At 43.6% G+C, this 17,817-nt stretch overlaps 2 protein-coding genes across 2 annotated transcripts in view; one reads left to right on the top strand and one right to left on the bottom strand.

Annotated features, from left to right (window-relative positions):
* LOC135948217 (solute carrier family 2, facilitated glucose transporter member 3-like) overlaps nucleotides 1–17,817 on the bottom strand; it is a 195,301-nt gene that overhangs the window by 134,269 nt on the left and 43,215 nt on the right. The gene's annotated exons all lie outside the window — the stretch shown is intronic.
* The window catches only part of LOC135948122 (alkaline phosphatase, tissue-nonspecific isozyme-like), a 102,151-nt gene that overhangs the window by 51,097 nt on the left and 33,237 nt on the right, over nucleotides 1–17,817 (top strand). Inside the window, exon 3 of the mRNA XM_065497223.1 lies at nucleotides 6,709–6,883. Coding sequence (XP_065353295.1) covers nucleotides 6,709–6,883 — 175 coding nt within the window. The remainder of the gene's footprint in view (nucleotides 1–6,708; nucleotides 6,884–17,817) is intronic.

Below are 17,817 nucleotides of genomic sequence, written 5' to 3'. Positions count from 1 at the left end.
TGCACCTGATCAGTAATTAGTGGCCGATAAATTTTTCCAGGCAATAGAAATGGTGAGGCACACGTGATTGAGCTGGTGGGCCAACAGCGACTCTGGCGGTCTAATAAAATTAATGGGGCCGAAAGTTTCGCCCCAACGCGATAAAAAGCCCTTAAAGCAACCAGCAACGCTCTTCTCTTCTCTCTCAAATGCGCACAAAGAGCCGCCGGGGCAGAGAAAGAAAGAGAGAATGGAGAGAAAATTATCAATGTCCTGGTGGGTCGATTTCTTGCGAAAGAGCGCTGCTCCAACTCTTAAAAATTTCAACGCTAACTGATATGATCTCTGCGTGCGCGAGCCAATTATTCTGCGTGAATCGCTTTCAGAAAGTTCAATATCTGCCTTCAATTATCGTTCTAGGAAATGGTTTCCTTTACTGTTAAAATAACTGATTTTGCCACGTGTCGAACGAAATCCGAAACAATTTATTCCATGCAGCGGTAATTCAATTGTTATCGCGATGAAACGCAGACATTAATTGTTTTCACATGTTAATAAATCTCCGAATTTTAATTGCACACGCGCAAATTTGCATTCCAACCGGTTGGGCGGTGGCTCGGCTCCGAATAGGTGGCAACTTGATTGATGACAAGGTTTAGATTCGACAAGCGTGTCCGCCGGTCCGAATGCTAAATCTGCTTGCGGACTTTGGATAGCCGACTCGGATCTATTAGTTGCCGTCAGTGGCCGACCGCAATCAAACCAACCAGCAATGCCATTAGAGCAGAGAGCGAACGCACAAACACAGGCCCCACACACACAGGATGCGAGACCGAAATAAAAAGAAGTCCAGCCACTCCGCAATGAATTTCCGGCCCCGTTGCTTCCTTTGCCGACAAAAAAATAATTATGCCTGGTCTGGTGGAGAACGAGAGCGAGAGAAAGGCGAAAACCCAGCAGCCTGCACGGTTGCTTTTCCTTTTTTGTTTTTATTTAATTGCGATTTCAAATAGAATCTGCTGCGCTGTGCCGGTGTGTTCTAAATACCCTAAATACACGCAACACGCGTTGTAATAAAAAGGCTCGAGATTGAAAAGATTTCTTTTATTCAAAACACGTCAACGGTTTTGGTTTGTGCAAAGGGGAGCGAGTGCAAAGCCGTAATATCTCGTGACCAAGCGGGGGAGTGATTATTCTGACGGTTCGAAACGAATCAGATCTTTCATAATGAACTCCCATTCAAATTCTTAATAGCTTTTCGGGATTATGCGTGTGCTAAAATACGATAAATCGGTTTTATACATCTTTAATTCACTGCAAAAATTCGCAGAATAATCTAAAAATATAAATTTCGGTTTTATAAATTTTAATAATACGAGGACGGCTGTTATCATAAAAGCCAAATTTGACTGTCAGCCCCAAAAAGCCGACTTACTTACGAGCCTTTATAGTCCGTCAAGGGCCAAATTTAACCCAAGACAATAACAAGAATCAGCGCTATATTTTTATGCGAGCGGCTCTAAAAATCCATTTCATGAGCCATAATGATTTTATCTCTGGTGATCCCCTCACATGTGTTTATATTTTTTGCACCAGCGGTGGCACGGCGTTCTCCACATTACTTTTTTCCTGCTGCACCCACCATACCGTAGCTACTTTATGAAGCCATAAAACTAACACCATCACAGTGCTTTGCGGCGAAAAACTCGCATATTGCCGCGCGCGCGCGCGTGTATATATCTCGCCGCCGGTAAACCTGATGCTGCTGCTGCTGCGGCGGCGACTGGCTGCCGAGAGTGGGTCTGCAACCTGCAGTGAAGCGCGACTGTCGTCATAAATCGCGATTCCGTCGGTTAATATCTTTTATTGCACACGCGCGCGAGCGCGCTGCCCATTGTTTTTCCATCGGCATGAAGATAAAAGAGGCGCTTGCATGCAATATCCCGGTCAGTGCACCCTTAATTGCACGCGGATGATTAATCACACTCGATTAGCGCCGGCCTGAGAATGAGACGCGGTGCGCAGGAAGTCACCGAGAGGAAGATTTTAATGATAAAACTAGAGATGCTCGGAGACGGGAAGTCAGTCAATGTAGCGGAACTTTTAAGAGTAATCGTAAAAAATCCGGCCAAACTTCTTTCCTTGAGCGACGAGGACGAGACTGAATTGCGCGAGTACTTGGCCTGTTTACCGATCCTTGCACACTCTTTGCTATGCTGTTCTCCTATCAAACTATTTGTCGGTGAAATGGAAGAGGAGCTGACCTAAAATAATATTGTTTGATCAAAAAGTTTCATTTTTAACTCGAGCGTAAATTAGTGATAACTTAAATTCTTGACAGAAAATTATATCGTGGATATAGGGCACAAGTTTGAGTTTGATCCGAACTATGTTGACACCAATAAATAATATTCAACGGCTTTTGGTCATCAAAGAACATCTTTGTCAATATATATTCCCCCCTAAACTAATACGCATGCTTTTGGTTCCTTTTCGACATCGCCGAAGGCGGCGTTCCGTTCGAAACCCTGATCGAAAACGGAGCCTAGCCGCTTTTTCCTCACATCCGAAAGAGAAAGTTTTTATGGGGGTTGAGAGATCGCTTTTTCACCCCCGAAAATTTTATGAATTAATAAAACTGAAGTTCGTAATGGTTGGAAAAAGTTTGGAATGAACATAGCCTTTTAGACCAATAAAGATGATGCAGATTATTGCATTCAGTTTTTCGCCCGATTTGAATCAATTGAAAGCTGATTTGTAGAGATACATAAACCTTTTAACCAAATCTTAATAGTTTATTTCAGTTTTAAAACATTTAGTAAATCCATAAGCTTTCAAATCGCTCAATTTCACCTTGAGGTTTTCGAAACCCTGGCGTTGGTTATTCAAATTTAGAAGAGGGCTTTCGTACTCAACAGACACATGTTCCCGGTGTAACAATTTTGATTATGCAATAATTGCAATTCACCAGTTGCATAAACCCTAAGTGTTCGAAGCCGCCAACAGATGGCGCCACCGTAGACTTTCGATTTTAAGGCACTTCCGCTGCGATTTCAGACTCAATCTAGCTACTGTGCATTCTTCAATTAATTTGCTATTTTTTGACGTGCTGAAAACCAAAATCGGTTCAGCCAATCGCCGTAGAATCGTGAAAAACTATTTTTTGAAATAAAAAAATCTTTTCCAACGTTTCTACGGCGAATGGCTGAACCGATTTTGGTTTTCAGCACGTCAAAAAAAGCAAATCAATTAAAAAAAGCAAAATAGCTAGATTGAGTCTGAAATCGCAGCGAAAATGCCTTAAAACCGCTTAAAACAAATTTTTTAAGAAAGTCTGTGGTTCCGCCATCTGTTGGCGGCTTTAATAACTAAAGGTTTATGCAACTGGTCAATTAGAAATTTTACTCGATATTGAATTTTGCCATCTTTGAAAGTTTGTTAAATTTCTTACTATGAATTTATTAGTAAATCAAAACGGTTTTAGGAGTTTTATTCTTTGAGAAAAAAGAGATGGATTGAATGACATCTTCTACAAATATCGTATTTCTCTCACAAGATGACTCGTATCTTAATCAGATCAACCGTTACAAATGCACCTCAGTATATTGAATCTTGACAAGAAGTGCGAATGGAAACGCTCGGTGCAAACTGCAAACTGCAAACTGGATCAACCTCACCGAGAAGATGCAATTAAATCAGCGTTTCTCCGGTTGCGCAACTTAATTGGAATGGCTTGTTTGTCGCTGTCACGCAAAATGAAATGCAGCCGCCGAGTTTCTCACTCAACTTGATGCAGCTCTGGCCCTCGCCTGCTGGCAGCGAATGAAACTTTTCAAAACGTCAAGCGATAAGAAACTTGCACGGGGATGCATGCAATGGAGCTGAAAAATAGACGCTCTTTCTCGCCGGCGGAAAAGTTAAATGCAGCCCGATTATCGCTGCGCTCGACTCCATTGCGAGATTAACACAAAGGCTGCTGGCTGGCTGGCTGGCTGCCGCCGTTCGTCTCCAAAGTCCTTTTCGGCCTGTCACTTGGCGTCGAAATGCGCGCTCTTGTCGCCGCTTTCAGCGCGAAAAGTATTTGCCGACACACAAACACACACACAACTTGTCTCCAGCCGACACGCTGTTCGCGGCATAACAGTAAAAATCTCCATTAAAAAGATCGTTTCGCTGAAAAAGCAATATCAAAGCTGTTTGGAAAAGGTGTCGGCGTGTTCGAGGCATAATTAAGTGAATTCACGCGCGAGAGGGGACGGATGAAAAATGAGGCACCAAATTTATCCCGGCCTCGAGTTAATATTTAATGGATTCATTACTCCGTCTTGGAGGCGAAGAAAAAGCAATTAGATTTGCCTGATGAACCGTAAATAAGCTGCCTCGATTTTTTTTCTCTTATTAAATCGCGCTTTTAGGGTTTCGAGGTGAAAAGTTGTGCAGTTGCTTCATCGAGCAAGAAGAGAAAGAGAGAAAAGGGCAACAAAGTTATGCAAGGGCGTGCTTTCAGAATAAGCAAAAAGGCGAAAGAAAGAGCTATTCGAGCAACCTAATCAAATTTCGGCCCCTCACCTTTCCCCCAGCCCTAGTTCATGATGAAATCTTAAAGTGAGAAATTTAATTTCGCCGAGCCCGGAAAGGACTTCCGGACCAATGAGTGTACACCTTTTTGGCCTCCCCCCTGGAAGCAATTAGTAGTAAATTAAATTTTATAATTAAAGCAGTCTTTCTTTTGGCATCCATTAAGTCACATTAGGCGAGTGCTCCGAGGGATATTTTAGCCGTTCTAAAAGGTAAATGGTCGGTTAAAAAGCGGCCTCCGGGTGGCTCCATTAACTTGCTCAATGATCGCACAGGCTGAAAGAGTGCTGCTGTGCGTGCAGTTAAACGATGCGACGAGTCATTAGTTCAACTCCTCGTAGAAAAAAACCAGACCGATTTTAAGCATAGAGGCTGGACCCAAAAATAAATAAACATATGACGTGCTTGCTCTCATAATTGGCCAAATAAATTGGTCCTGCCAATCTATTTACAGAGAAAGCCGTCTGTTCTAAGCCAGAAAGAGAGAAGCCAGCGAAGCGTTTCGGGGCGGAACTGCGGTCGAAAGGCTCGCCAGTTTGGCGTCCGCTGAAAAAGGAATCATGTCAAGGAGATGCACTCGAAAAGCCCGTCTGGATTGATTCTCGAGGCGGCCGAAGAAGCGTGAACACATACACCTTCCTGCTCTCAGCACCGGCGTTGAATGGGCCTGTCGGCGGGCGAGTGCGCGCACGCAACAGCCTTCGAGGGCTTGTTCCTCATCTCGAGCCTCATTAATAATTCACCAGCAGATGGGTGTAGCTGTAAAATATTGCTGATGGCGATACCACCGGCTTGTCGTTCAAGCATCTATTTTTAATGCCAGTCGCTCGCTGATATATAAAAGTACACGATGAGATCATAGAGCAGTTGGAAACGCTGATGATAGGCAATTTGTTGAACGTGCTTACGGAGCAGGTTGCATAACCGACAACTGCATGCACTTTTCCAGCGCGCTGTTGGAATAAAATAGGCGCTTTAATGTAGTGCACGAGGCACGTCGATACTCTAACTTTGTACTGCCAATTAATGACCATATCGTTACCTCGGTCATGTTATTTTTACGAAGCACGCTGATTTGCTTGTAATACAAACAGAATCGGGTTGTATGTGTAGGAAAACCACACAAATAAATATTCACGAAGCCTTTTTGGATGATCAAACACGAGATTTTTGTTCATGTGTGCGAGCGGCTAATTAATTCGGTGAAATATTAGTGGAAATGCCAAGCACGCACTTTGCAGAGTTTTGTTTTGTAAAACAAATATTGCGTAGTGCCGTAAAACGCTGGCAAATAATGACGTAAGGGCCGTGAGACTATTTTTCATCACGGTGCAGGGCAGCAACTACTGCTGTGTCATTCTTGATTACTGCTAAATCGACACGACGGAATGCGACCCTCACATGGAATGCGGTTGCCAGCCATGTGTGTGTTTGTTTGTTTGTTTGTTCTGCACAAGCGAAAAGTTCAATTAACTCTGGAGTGCAGAGCAACCCTCGGGCAATAACAATTCCCTCCTCAAGCCGCCACTGTTACTGCTCGGCTCCACACTTTTTTTTACTTCCGTCCAAACGTTGCTTGGCAGCGAAAATAATACCTGGCAAGCACCGCTGGCAATTCGAAATGTATCTGCGCGCCGTTAGTTATGGAGGCGATTTATCATCCGCTGTATTTATTGCTCTCCACACCGTCGTCCTCCCTCCGTGAGAGCAATCTGGCCTCGATACCCCAACGGCACCGGCGATATTGCATCACCGCGGCCTGATTTACAACTTTTTGCTACAAAATAGCACCTCTAAAATTTACTGCATAATTGTCCAAACATTTGGACGGACACGTATGTAGTTGGGCGCCTTTAGGACGTAGTTTCGCAAAGCAATCATCCATCGAAAGAAAGAAACTCGCCGAGCCGAGAAAACTCCGTCCGCACAAAACGCCGATTTCTATTTGAGTTTGTATCAGGAAAGCCGTCGCTTTTCACGGAAAAGTTTGTGCTGGGCCAGCGCACCCGCCTGATGATCAACCCCTTCACGGAGAAATACGTGTTCTTTCCGTATTTCTCCATCAAACGTTTGTTTGCGAACTGCCAGAGCAGCCCAATCTCGCTTATGAAACAATATACCCACGTGAAATATGCTCTTGTTTGTTCACAGACGTACAACAACGACGCCCAGATCGGAGACTCGTCGGCCTGCGCTACCGCCCTTCTCTGCGGGGTCAAGGCCAACACGGAGACCCTCGGTCTCGACGCCGGTGCTCGATTCGAGGACTGCAGGTCCAGTCACATGCACAGGGTCACCTCCATTTTCGACTGGGCGCAAAAAGAGGGTGAGTCACTGCTGTATTTTTAGCTCACGCCACCACCCGGAAAAACTCACGTCATTAGTGGCCCGTTGCCACAGAAAAAAAAGGCCAACGCACTTCTTGTGGGTTGACGAGGGAAAAATGGAAAAAATTATTAGTGGCGGAAACCATCATCCACGTCGTTCTATTTTCATCACGTAATTGCCTGTGTGCAAAAATAGAAGGATATTGAATTAACCTCAGGTTTTTCCTTGCTCTTGATATAGCAAGAGCCTTTTTATTCTATAAATGGATATTTACAATGAGTGAATTTTTTTCCATTATAGCTAAAAGAGTTCTCAATCCTTTTATCGTTTTTCCTAAAAATGAGGAAGGAGAAAGAACTAGAGTTTATCGGTTATAATATGTATTTTAACAGTACTATCCACATTAAATTTATTTACTCCAAGCGTTAACAATATTTTTCATCGTCCTTCTTTTATTTCACACTGGCATAATGTACTGCTTGATGAGGAACATTGTGTCTTGCGTCAGTACAACGCCTTTTTGCAATTGTTACCGACAACATTCCGTGTTGCACTCTTGAAAGGGAGAAGAGAACTCGCGAAAGAATGTCTGCGCGCGGAGTACCAAAGTCATTTTACACGCCGCAATGCATCAATTTCAGTCCACTCTCCGCAACGTCAATTTGTTAAAGGCACAAAGTTTGCAACTGCCAAGCGCACGTCTGAGAGCACAAAACCCGACGTTGGAAAAAGAAGCAGCAGCACAGCACACACACGTGATCCGCCAGCCGACAACAAGTCGTTTCAGACAAACTGCGCGCCGAGGAAAGCGGAGATGCAAAAGACGAAAGAGAGGCTCTCTCGTGCGGCGTATTTAAATTCCATAAATATTAAACTAGAGGCACCGCCGCCACCGCCGCCGCCGCCGCCGCTTGTAAGTCATACAGGTACATTTTGCGAGTGCCGGAGTTATCTGGCGGGCATTTGTTCTGCTCGCCTTCTTTGCCTTGCTCGCCCACCAGTAGCGGCAGCAGACACACATTATAATAAATTTCAGTTAATACCACTCCAGCAGTACAAGATGGTATCGCATGGGTGCATGTGGGCCGCAGGAACAAGCCTGCCAGCGGACGATTCGCTAAATTGCAACTTAAACGCTGTACATCATTTCAACGGCTAAGTGCCTTGTTAAGAAGTTTGAACACGCGAGAGAACCGCCTCTCAAACCACAAGCAGCCACTTTGCCTGTGATTCCGCTTTTATTTTATCACGCGTGTGTGGCAACTTTAACGATCTTATGCTTAAACGCGTTTTAATTTCCTATGCCGGTTAATCGCTATGCAAATTTGCTCGTAAGAACGGTTATTAATTAGCATGATGGGAGTAAAAGAGCAGCGCCTCGTTTTTTTCTCATTCTCGATCGGAAATAAAATCATAAATTGTCAAGACCTCCCATCTAGTTTGCCCTTTTGTTGAATCTAAGGTAAGGTCGGAGCCGCAAGCTCAATAAAATTTCGTTTGGAGCAGAACGTCGGCCAGGCATGCCGAGACTGCGAAGCGGATTTGCACTTAATTTCGTGGAAATAGCTTGCCACGTTTCACATGTAGTACATTCAAAGGGCTGCACACACGCACTGCCGGTAATGTGGCTGGAGTTGAGCAGCAGCAAGAGCGTCTGCAAATAAAATGTAATTCGGACAATTAGATCACGTTCTCATTGTTTGATGTTCTGGGTGTGTGCGTGCAAAGAGGGTGAAGTCACGGGGAAAATCGCTTGCCAGGAGCCGAGTCGGCCAATTCGAATTCCGGCGTGTCTAGCCGCTGCCGTTACACTCGAGGACTCAAAGCGGGGCGCAATATTTGCTGCGACAAAACCCAACATTCGCTGGTGATTTCCCACTGGGCATTTTGGCCTACTCACCCGCAGTTACCTTGCCGCACTCGTGCGGATAATTTGCCACTCAAATTGCCTGCTAATTAGCACCGGGCACAGAGTCACTATCAATTTGGCGATTCGTCCAGCCGGCGAGATTGATATTTCAGGGGGTTAAGCCGTGTGTAATTGTCATCAGGATTGATTAGCAAACTCGGCCGGTGCGGGGACGTCCTGTTGAATTGGAAAATGAAATTTCCATGCGGTGCTGCGGGGTATGGAACGGATCAGCACTCAACTAAACCAACCGCAGTGTGATATTCAGATGGTGATCGAACTGTTATAGAAACTTGGAATTATATTATGCCATTTGCAGATATCAATTATATTACATTCCATCTACAGTTGAATCAGATGTTAGTTGATAAAATTAAAAAATGATCAGGGCTTTCGTCTGGATTCCATCTTTGTTCATGGAGGATGTAAAAAATAAAATTGGCTTGTCGTTTTACACTTTAAAATTAAACATTAGACTTTCGTAATTCTTCAATTCAACTTTATTTAATTTGTTTCGCATCTATGAACTTCTGCCAATGTTATAACGCAGCCTTTTGAATTTAACTAACAACCTAGATTGACTTTAATTGACTGAATAAATCGAGACTTACATAAATTTCCTGATTTCAATTATAGCCATTTTATGGAATTGTAACTTTGCCACTTTGTTACTAATGGGACCAGCGTTTAATTTTTAAAATAAATTCAATTATAATTCAATTATATTACATGCCATCTAAAATTGAATTAGAAATTAGCAGCGGAGGCCAGATTCGTGCGACGCGCAGATATGGCGTCCGGTGGAGTATGGCGCGAAAAAACAGTCACGTGAAAATGCACGAAATGAACCAAGTTTTCGTCAATATTGTGACATAATTTGCATTACTTGTACTAATTGCGTCTTTTGGATCGTAAAAACTAACTCTTGACACTCGTAAGGCAATCCAAAGAGAGCTTTTTGTTTCCCACATTCAGACGCCATCTTGGATCTGCGCAGTAGGAATCAATTTTATCGCACATCTGGTCCCTGCTGGAAATTTGTGCATAAAATTAAAAAAAATGATCAGGGCTATCATCTAGATTTCATCTTCAAACATGAAGGATATAAAAATAAAATTGCTCGTCGCGTTTTCAATTTAAATTTGTGGACGGATTGTGGCTGTTTGACTGTTGATGTTGTTAGGAAAACAGGGCGGCTGTCAAATCAAAAATTTTGAATCGTTGACTGGTTATTTGGAAGCGTCGGCTTGTTTGATTCAATTATCAGGTTTGATGAAATTTATCGGCTCGAAAGTTGAGCGTTACCCGGTGGAAATTGGCAGCGGATCAAATGTTTGCAGTCGCAGAGACGTCATTTGTCAATCCAATTAAACTGCCTGCGGGCGCCGCAATGAGAGGTGTGCAGCGTTTTGGAATAAGCAGGTGGTGTTGGAAGAGAAAAAGCAGCTCAGTTCGCGCACAAGTTTGCTAACAACTTGAAACGTGAGGTGAAAAATCCAAGCGCTCCGTGTACTCTTTTGCTTTCGGAAAGTTGGTTTTGGAATTATGTACTTATCCGCGGCGAGAGGCAAAGTTTTAATTCAAGTCATATTAAATATCCGTCTGGCGCGCCGCGAAAAACTTGGCTGATTTGCAATTTGAGCCAGATGAAAACTTGGCCATTACGAATTTCACTTGAAATGAACGTTAGCCCCTGTTACGCATTTGACACGTCGGGGTCCAATTTGGGAAAAGTTCTCTTTTGTTTACTCAAAACGAGCAAATGAAACAGAGTGTAGTTGCAATTATTTAATTAAGACCGAGAGCGAGACGAGCGAGTTTCCGCAACTTTGGAGCGAGAGCGTCGTTATAATCATCAAGTTTCGCGTCGGGCCGTGTCTCAGCCGCGCACAGACGCGGCGAGCAATGGCAGCCACCAGATTTCGTTCGTCACGCGTCTGCTTTTTGCAACAAAACTTTGCTCCAATTTAATATTCATACTCGTTTAAAACGAGGCTGCTATACTTCTTTGCATTTCATTAAATTATCTAAAGCCGCTTTGCATACGCGCGCAGCTGCAGTGGCAATTAAAAGAGCGGAATCGGCGCCGCGCGCGATGGGATTTTTAACCAACACAGAAATGCAGTTATCTTATATTATATGAAATGGGAAAGTTGACACTGCAGGCTGCTGTATTTCTCTGGGGCGCGCAGGATGAGATTTTCCATCAAGATCAATTATTTTGTCACGCGCGCGCCGGGGCAAAAACTAAACGCGGCGCAGGCGAAGAGCTTAAGTTTCTCGCTGGCTGGCTGGCTGGCTCTTGCTATCTCAGCGCCATAAATTGCCAGCTGCTTCTGCTCCGCTGGCCTTGTTCTTTAATTAAACTCGGTGCTAATTAAAGAAAAAAGAAATTAAGCAGCGCAGGACCAATGGTTATGAAATTCGCCCGGTCTCTGCCTGCGCCTTCTTTTACGTTAAGCTGATGTATGGCGACGAATTAGAAAGAAGGAGACAAACGCAATGTTCGCACAAAGCGCCGGATTAACGGAGTCGCGAGCAAAAAGTTTCTTTGCTCCTTGGCGGCTTTTCAGCTTCGTTTGTCCCCTGTGGAGACCCTCTAGCTAGGTGCCATTTATTTGAGGTCACTGAACACGAAAATAATAAGTTTATAATCCCTTTTGTGTTTACGTCTCACCTTTAGGGTGTTTATTTTATATTCTTTTAGTCTTGCATGAAATTAAACAGCTTGAGAATTCAAAATAAAACATTGTTTTACATTTTTTCCCCTAAATTCTTCAACCTGTGCCAATATCTAGGCATCCAATATTTTCTAATAATTTCTTTCTAAAATTTATATTTCGAAATAATTTCCAAAGAGGAAATTTATTCAATTTTCTCGCGGACTATGCACAAAAAACATTAAATTAATTGGCTTTTCCATTTAGATTAATTCAAAATTAAAGCTAACATAACGAAACAGATACAAATAAATCAAATCCCAATTAAGTCCCCAAATTTGTAAAATTGGCAAGCTCTCGGATCTATTTGCCAGAGCAGAATAATATATTCATCACAAATTACATTAGATACCAAGTTGTAAAATCGTATCAATCCATTAAATTAAAAACATGAATGTCGTTTGCATATCAATCTTGTAATTAAACTCCTCGTGACGAAGAAGATATCAGCTCCGACATTTTGCTAGCTCAATGCACTCCGTATTTAAATTTTTCTGTGGTGCTCGTCTAGCTAGCGCTCGAGCAGGGTGCAATAATTTGTGCGCGCCAAGATATTCAAATGAATACAAAGCAAAAAGAAAACAGCTGCGGTGGAAAGTTTTGCGCTCAGTGATATTAAAATTCATGAAGCTCTGATTAATTTCATGTGTCTGGCGAACCTTTTTGCCATTTTTCTCACGTATCTGCTGCTCTTGCTGTGCGCGTTTTCAAAAAGTTTGCACCGCATAGCGAGCATATCTTTTCCGATATTGGGCGCGGCTATTACCATCAATTAAGGGCTGGTTCTGCTTCGCCGGCGATTTTACGCAACTCTTGTATCGCAAAATCATGTGTGCTCGGGAAAATGGAGCCGGCTGCCGGCTGCCGGCGGCGGCGTTTGATGCAAATGCGAACTCTGGTCGAGCGGCTTTTTTCAGCCCATTGAGCACTGGCTTATGGCGCGCGCACAATGAAGCGTAATCAGATAAAATACAGCGGCAGCACCATTATTCGGACACTTTGGCATATACTTGTCGGCGGATTTTCATAAAGAAAGGCTGGATTTGCTTGCCGCACGACGACCCTGCGCCTCTTATTAGCATGCCACGAGATAAATTTCGCATGTGCTGCGCCCCGTTATGCGGCTTTTGTGTGTGCTCTGCGTTGAATGATGCTTGTTGTGAAAACATGCATATGCATGCTGTTCGGAGAGTTGCATAAGCAACAACCCGCCGTTGGAATTAATAATCGCTCTCGCCTCTCGCCGTTCGATATTGATTTCGGCCCGGCGCCGCTGCCAACTGCACCGATACTTTGTGCGTCATTGTGGTTGCACGCAAAATTAGTGTGCCAATTGAGACTCAAGCGGTCGGGCGGTGCATAATAATTGAATCCGCATGGTCAACACATTCTGATTTGCATATGTACAATCCATGAATATTGTTTTTTAACCGGGGGCGACACATTCATTTGGATAGACTTATTCAAATTTTTGGTGCAGGGCCATTCGTTACAATTCACGATGCTGATAAAAAATGGATAGAGCATCTTTGGACTTGACAGATTAATTTTTACACTTGGTGCGGTGGTGGTGGTGGGAAAAGTCTCGTGTGCACACAGCGGCGAGATTGTAAATTACCACCGCTTTTGGCAAGAGAGCAGAACTTTTAACCTCAAATTTCAATTTGAGAATGGAACGGAGAGAGAGAGAAGTCCGTGCATCCCTTTGCGCGCCACTTTCCGCTCTTTTTTGGCGCAGCGTCAGGAAGGAATTATTAATTTTTCTCTCTTTCTCTCTGTTCTCCTTCTTTGTTCTCTTCCTCTCCGCGGCAAAACTGGCGGAACCAGGCAAGTTTTAAAATGTGAAATTTTATTTTCACATTAAACCGCACTAGCTGGCACAGAATGTAAAAACGTGTTCCAAGGGGGAGAGGAAAAAAGTCTCTTTCCTGATGCCTATCAGCCGACCGCCAGCCGCAGAGAGTGAGAGCAGAAGAACTTGCTCCAATTAATCAAGAAGGTGTTGGGCCCGTCCCTGGAGATGAGACAAAAAGACCGTTTCCCTCTCTTTGTCATGCAAATTTAATCATCAAACAAAATATTTGAAGCAATTAACCCGCCATTGTGAGTTGTCTAATTTCAAAAATATGTCACGGGGACCAATTTCATTGTTGCCTCTCGCACAAAGGGGCTGCGAACACTCTTTGCCAGCGGCGCAATTTATTAAATTGCGCACTCTCTTTCTTTCTTTTGAGTTTCATTTTATGGTTTCAAACTGCGCCGCCGGAATTTTTCCCTTCATTGAATATGATTATGTAAATCAGCTGCTGAGAGAGTCAGAGAGTCAGAGAGCGAGTGTGGTTTTTATTTCGCTGTTTGCTTCCGCACTCGTTTAAACTTGTATCTTTAGAGACGCGTCGAATCAAATCTAGCCACGCACAAATTGGCGTGCGCGCGATGGGCGATATTTCATCGGCACGGCGCCACAGGAGAGACTTTCGCAATTTTTCCCTTTCCTGAGATTGGGGTCGAGGCGGAAAAAGTGACAGCCCGAGAGGGATGGAGACAACAGCTTGACCAAAGAAAAATGAGGGTGCAGATGAGAAAATTAATATTTCACGAGTCGACTACTGCCTGGCCTGCGGCTGCCGAGCGCGGTGGGGCTTTTAAACTCTTTATTCCGGCGCAGCAGCCCCTTTGACAGCGGCGTATGCAAACCGCACAACATCACTTGCCTGCGCTGCACACGTCGGCCGCAATTTCACACACAATTTCGCTACTGCCGGCGTCGGCGACTCACTCTCCGCGCACTTTGTTTGCTTTCGCCGTCCGGCCGCCTCGCCTACGCTGCCAAGTTGTTTGCAATACTTTGCCGGCCCGGCCCCGCTTTGAGGCCTCTAATTTGAACGAGCCACAGCTCGTTAATAATGCAGCTGTTAAAATTTATCGGCACACTTTGCGTGCAACAGCTTTGTTAGCTCAGCACAAAATGGCCAAAATTAATGACTGCGTCCCGTAATTTGTTGATCATTCACACAGATTGGCTTTCAGCCCGAAAATCTAGTGCTGCTGGGGACCGAGGAAAGAGGGAATGCGTCGACCAGATGAATATTTTCGCCGGAGCTTTTCGAACCCAATTTTTGTTCAGCCAAAAATGTTACCCTTCCGCCAGCCATGAATATCAATTCAAGTTGTTGACAGGTATCAATAAGCCCGAAATTCACGAATATTCATACCAGACTCGCTGATTTTCCTCTTTTGAGACGCAAATCGGCGGCCATGCAATAAAGCAATCACTTGAATAGCCTCGTTTACGTCGTATTTTTAATTCGCAGCTTTCACAATGATGGTAATTAATGTGTTTGGGTGCTCAGGCAGGCAGTGAATCTTTTTTTCCTCTTTTTTATACCTTCGGTCGTGCTCTCCTGAGATTAGAGCGAGCGGAAAAACACACACACACGCGGACGTGTTTATATTCCAGACTTACGCAATTACGTGATTGTGCAAAGCAAATAAAACGCGCTTTAATTAACTTTCGAGCTGTGCACGTCGAGGCGCTTGCTTGGTCTAACTTCAAATACAGTGAGCTAGTTTCGCTTTTCAAATAATATATGTATGTCAGCTTATTCATTGTTTGCAGAGCAACTTTTTCATTGCAGGTCGTGAAAAGACGCCAGCAATTCAGCGGAAAATTCGCTTTTGTGTTTTGACGAACATCAGATGCGATTCTGACAGACAAAAGACCGGCTGCACAAAAGTTCGGGTTTGAATGGCAAAGAAGAGGCCCCAAGTTAGAGAAAACAGCTCGCAGAGAGTAAAACAATTTTCACTTGGCTGCTTTTGGAAACGCGCGGAATCTGAAATACCGCGCGTCGAGAGCAATTTGGAAGGACGGTTATAGAGAGCTACTTGCCACGCACGACAAAAAAGGCTCTTCGCCTCCCCTAAGGCGCGAGGAAAGTCGACGGCACTAAAACTTTGATCCATTCATTTGATTCTATTGTCTTCTATTGAATTAGCTAGGGACACAAACAGCATGCTCGTGCGAGCGCATATATAAAAGGTGCGGCCGCTTTTTGCTCTCGGCGGACTAGTTAGCTCTCAAAGGAAAGGAGAGGCGTCTTGCCTGCACTTGCAGAAACTAATTTAAATTACTCATCGCACCCACTCCTGCGATGCAGGCAAGCTGTTTCTCGCCAACTGGTACAAGACCAGGATTTAATTTTACTGTACAGCAAGCAGCACCTCATGCAATTGCACGTTCAAGAACGAGGCGCACATCGTTCACTGTACACACCCACGACGCATTAAGCTAGAGTGCACTCATCACACATGTTTCGAATTGCCTATTTAAAGTGTTGCAAAAGTCATGTCATATGTTTGCAGCACTTGCTCTGAATAGGTTAATTTAAGTTCAAATAATATTGGAGCTGAATTTTGTGTAATTAGTTTCCTCATATTAATTAAAGGTAAAAGCCGCGATCACCATTTTTATCATGATTAATAAATCACTTTTTGGATCTAATTATTCATGAAGCTTTAATTTACAAGCTATCAAGTCGCTGAAGCGTCGCTATTTGAGTCATGTATGGCCCATGCTAAGCCACATTTACGCAAACATTTAAATTATTATATTGGGAATTTATGAAAACAGTCTTCACCCTCGTTGTTCTATTGAATTCGTCGTTTTAATTCTCGACTATAGTTTCGACGTCAACCAGTACGTCCTAATCAAGAATTTAAATTATTGCCAGATATGATTTTTAAGTTATGACTGGAAAAATTAAAATGGGCGGTCTTGACGGAGCTGAAGTAAATTATTCTACAGCTCAATAAATTTTTATTTTTTATTTTTCAATAAGTCATTATTTACGTGAGTAACTCATACAAATGTGACAAATTCCCAGTCTAATTACAGTAAAATTATTAATCCTAATGAAAAGAATTCTGTACTTGTGGTCTTCGGTTATCATTAATTATTTTAATTTCATAACAAGTTTCTCAGAATCGTAAATCGTAACGGCTGGAATCTGGGTTGACACAATGAGGGAACAAGCTTATACATATCTTGGACAATCACTGACTTCAGTGTGAAATATTTTCTCCAAATTTTGGACCGAATATTTCATGCATTTTAGAACACATTTTTTTGCGCCAAGTTGTGATAGTAAATCTAGAAGTGTGAGCAATTTGAACTACACGAAAACAGATTCGGATGGTATCATGCAACTTTTTAAAATTTCGCTCACACAACAACGCTTTCATCTCCAACTTAAAAGGCTGCGGTCGGATGTGACGGCGGGCAGCGCTTACTTTTCTTTTGTGCGCACACACCGACCAAGGCTCACATTACACACAATGCAAATAAACTGCTATCCGTGGAAACTTTCAACTCTCTGTGTGCCTTGCCTAGTAGTACATGCAAATTGCGGTCGTGTTGCGCGCACTCTGGAAATGTAAAAAATATTGTGCGTACACACGCGTCTTGGATGTATCTCTGCCAAGGAAAAAACCCTTCCGCCTCTTCCACTTTGAGCCGCATTACGCAAGGCCCCATTTTGTTTCAAAGGTTAATCTCGCACGAAAAATTCAGCTTCCCCTCTGAGTTAGAATGAGGCGCAGCGGCAGAATTTTAATATTTCATTGGAATTTGTTTTGCCCCCTCGTGCTAAGCTCTGGAGCTCTCAAATTTCCTTGAAGAATCTCCGCACACGCACGAGACCCTTGAATGGGCCGAGAGACAGCGTGCATAACAAAAGAGAACGTTTGCGTAGCAAATTAATATTTTAAAATGTTCAATATGGACCGGTGGGAAGGAATGAAAAGTTTCTCTGGAGCAAAAAGGGTATTAATATGCTGAAAAGCCAATTAGAGCAGCTGGAAAATCCCCAGAAATTGCAATAAGCTCAAAATCGATATCATCCGAGTCGACAAGCTTTTCAATTTATGAGTGTCGGGTTGGCGCGAAAATAACCAGCGTTATGTGTCACGCGAGATTGCAACTGGTAGATACATATTACTCCCCTGCTTTTAATGAACTCTCAGAGACCGGCGGCGGTGGCAGCGAAAAAAGAGACGGCTGTTGTTATCCGACCATGAATGAAATTCAGCAGCCCTTTTATCATTCATAACTGGCCGCCAGGACAACGGCGCCGACGCCATCCATATTGTGTTGAAACACACACGTCGAGAGAGTGCGAAGGCTAAAAAAACAAAGAGGCTGCTGCGCTGCACACACAACATTAGCCTAGGAAAAAGCGCGGCCAATGTAAAAGTGCTCGTCAGCCGACCGGCGTCATGACGGATCGATCCGTGACAACGATA

Source organism: Cloeon dipterum, chromosome 1, assembly GCF_949628265.1.
Source record: "Cloeon dipterum chromosome 1, ieCloDipt1.1, whole genome shotgun sequence".
In the NCBI taxonomy this organism is placed as follows: domain Eukaryota; kingdom Metazoa; phylum Arthropoda; class Insecta; order Ephemeroptera; family Baetidae; genus Cloeon; species Cloeon dipterum.
The sequence above is the reverse complement of the archived record's forward strand: the minus strand, read 5'-3'. Positions and strand labels throughout refer to the sequence as shown.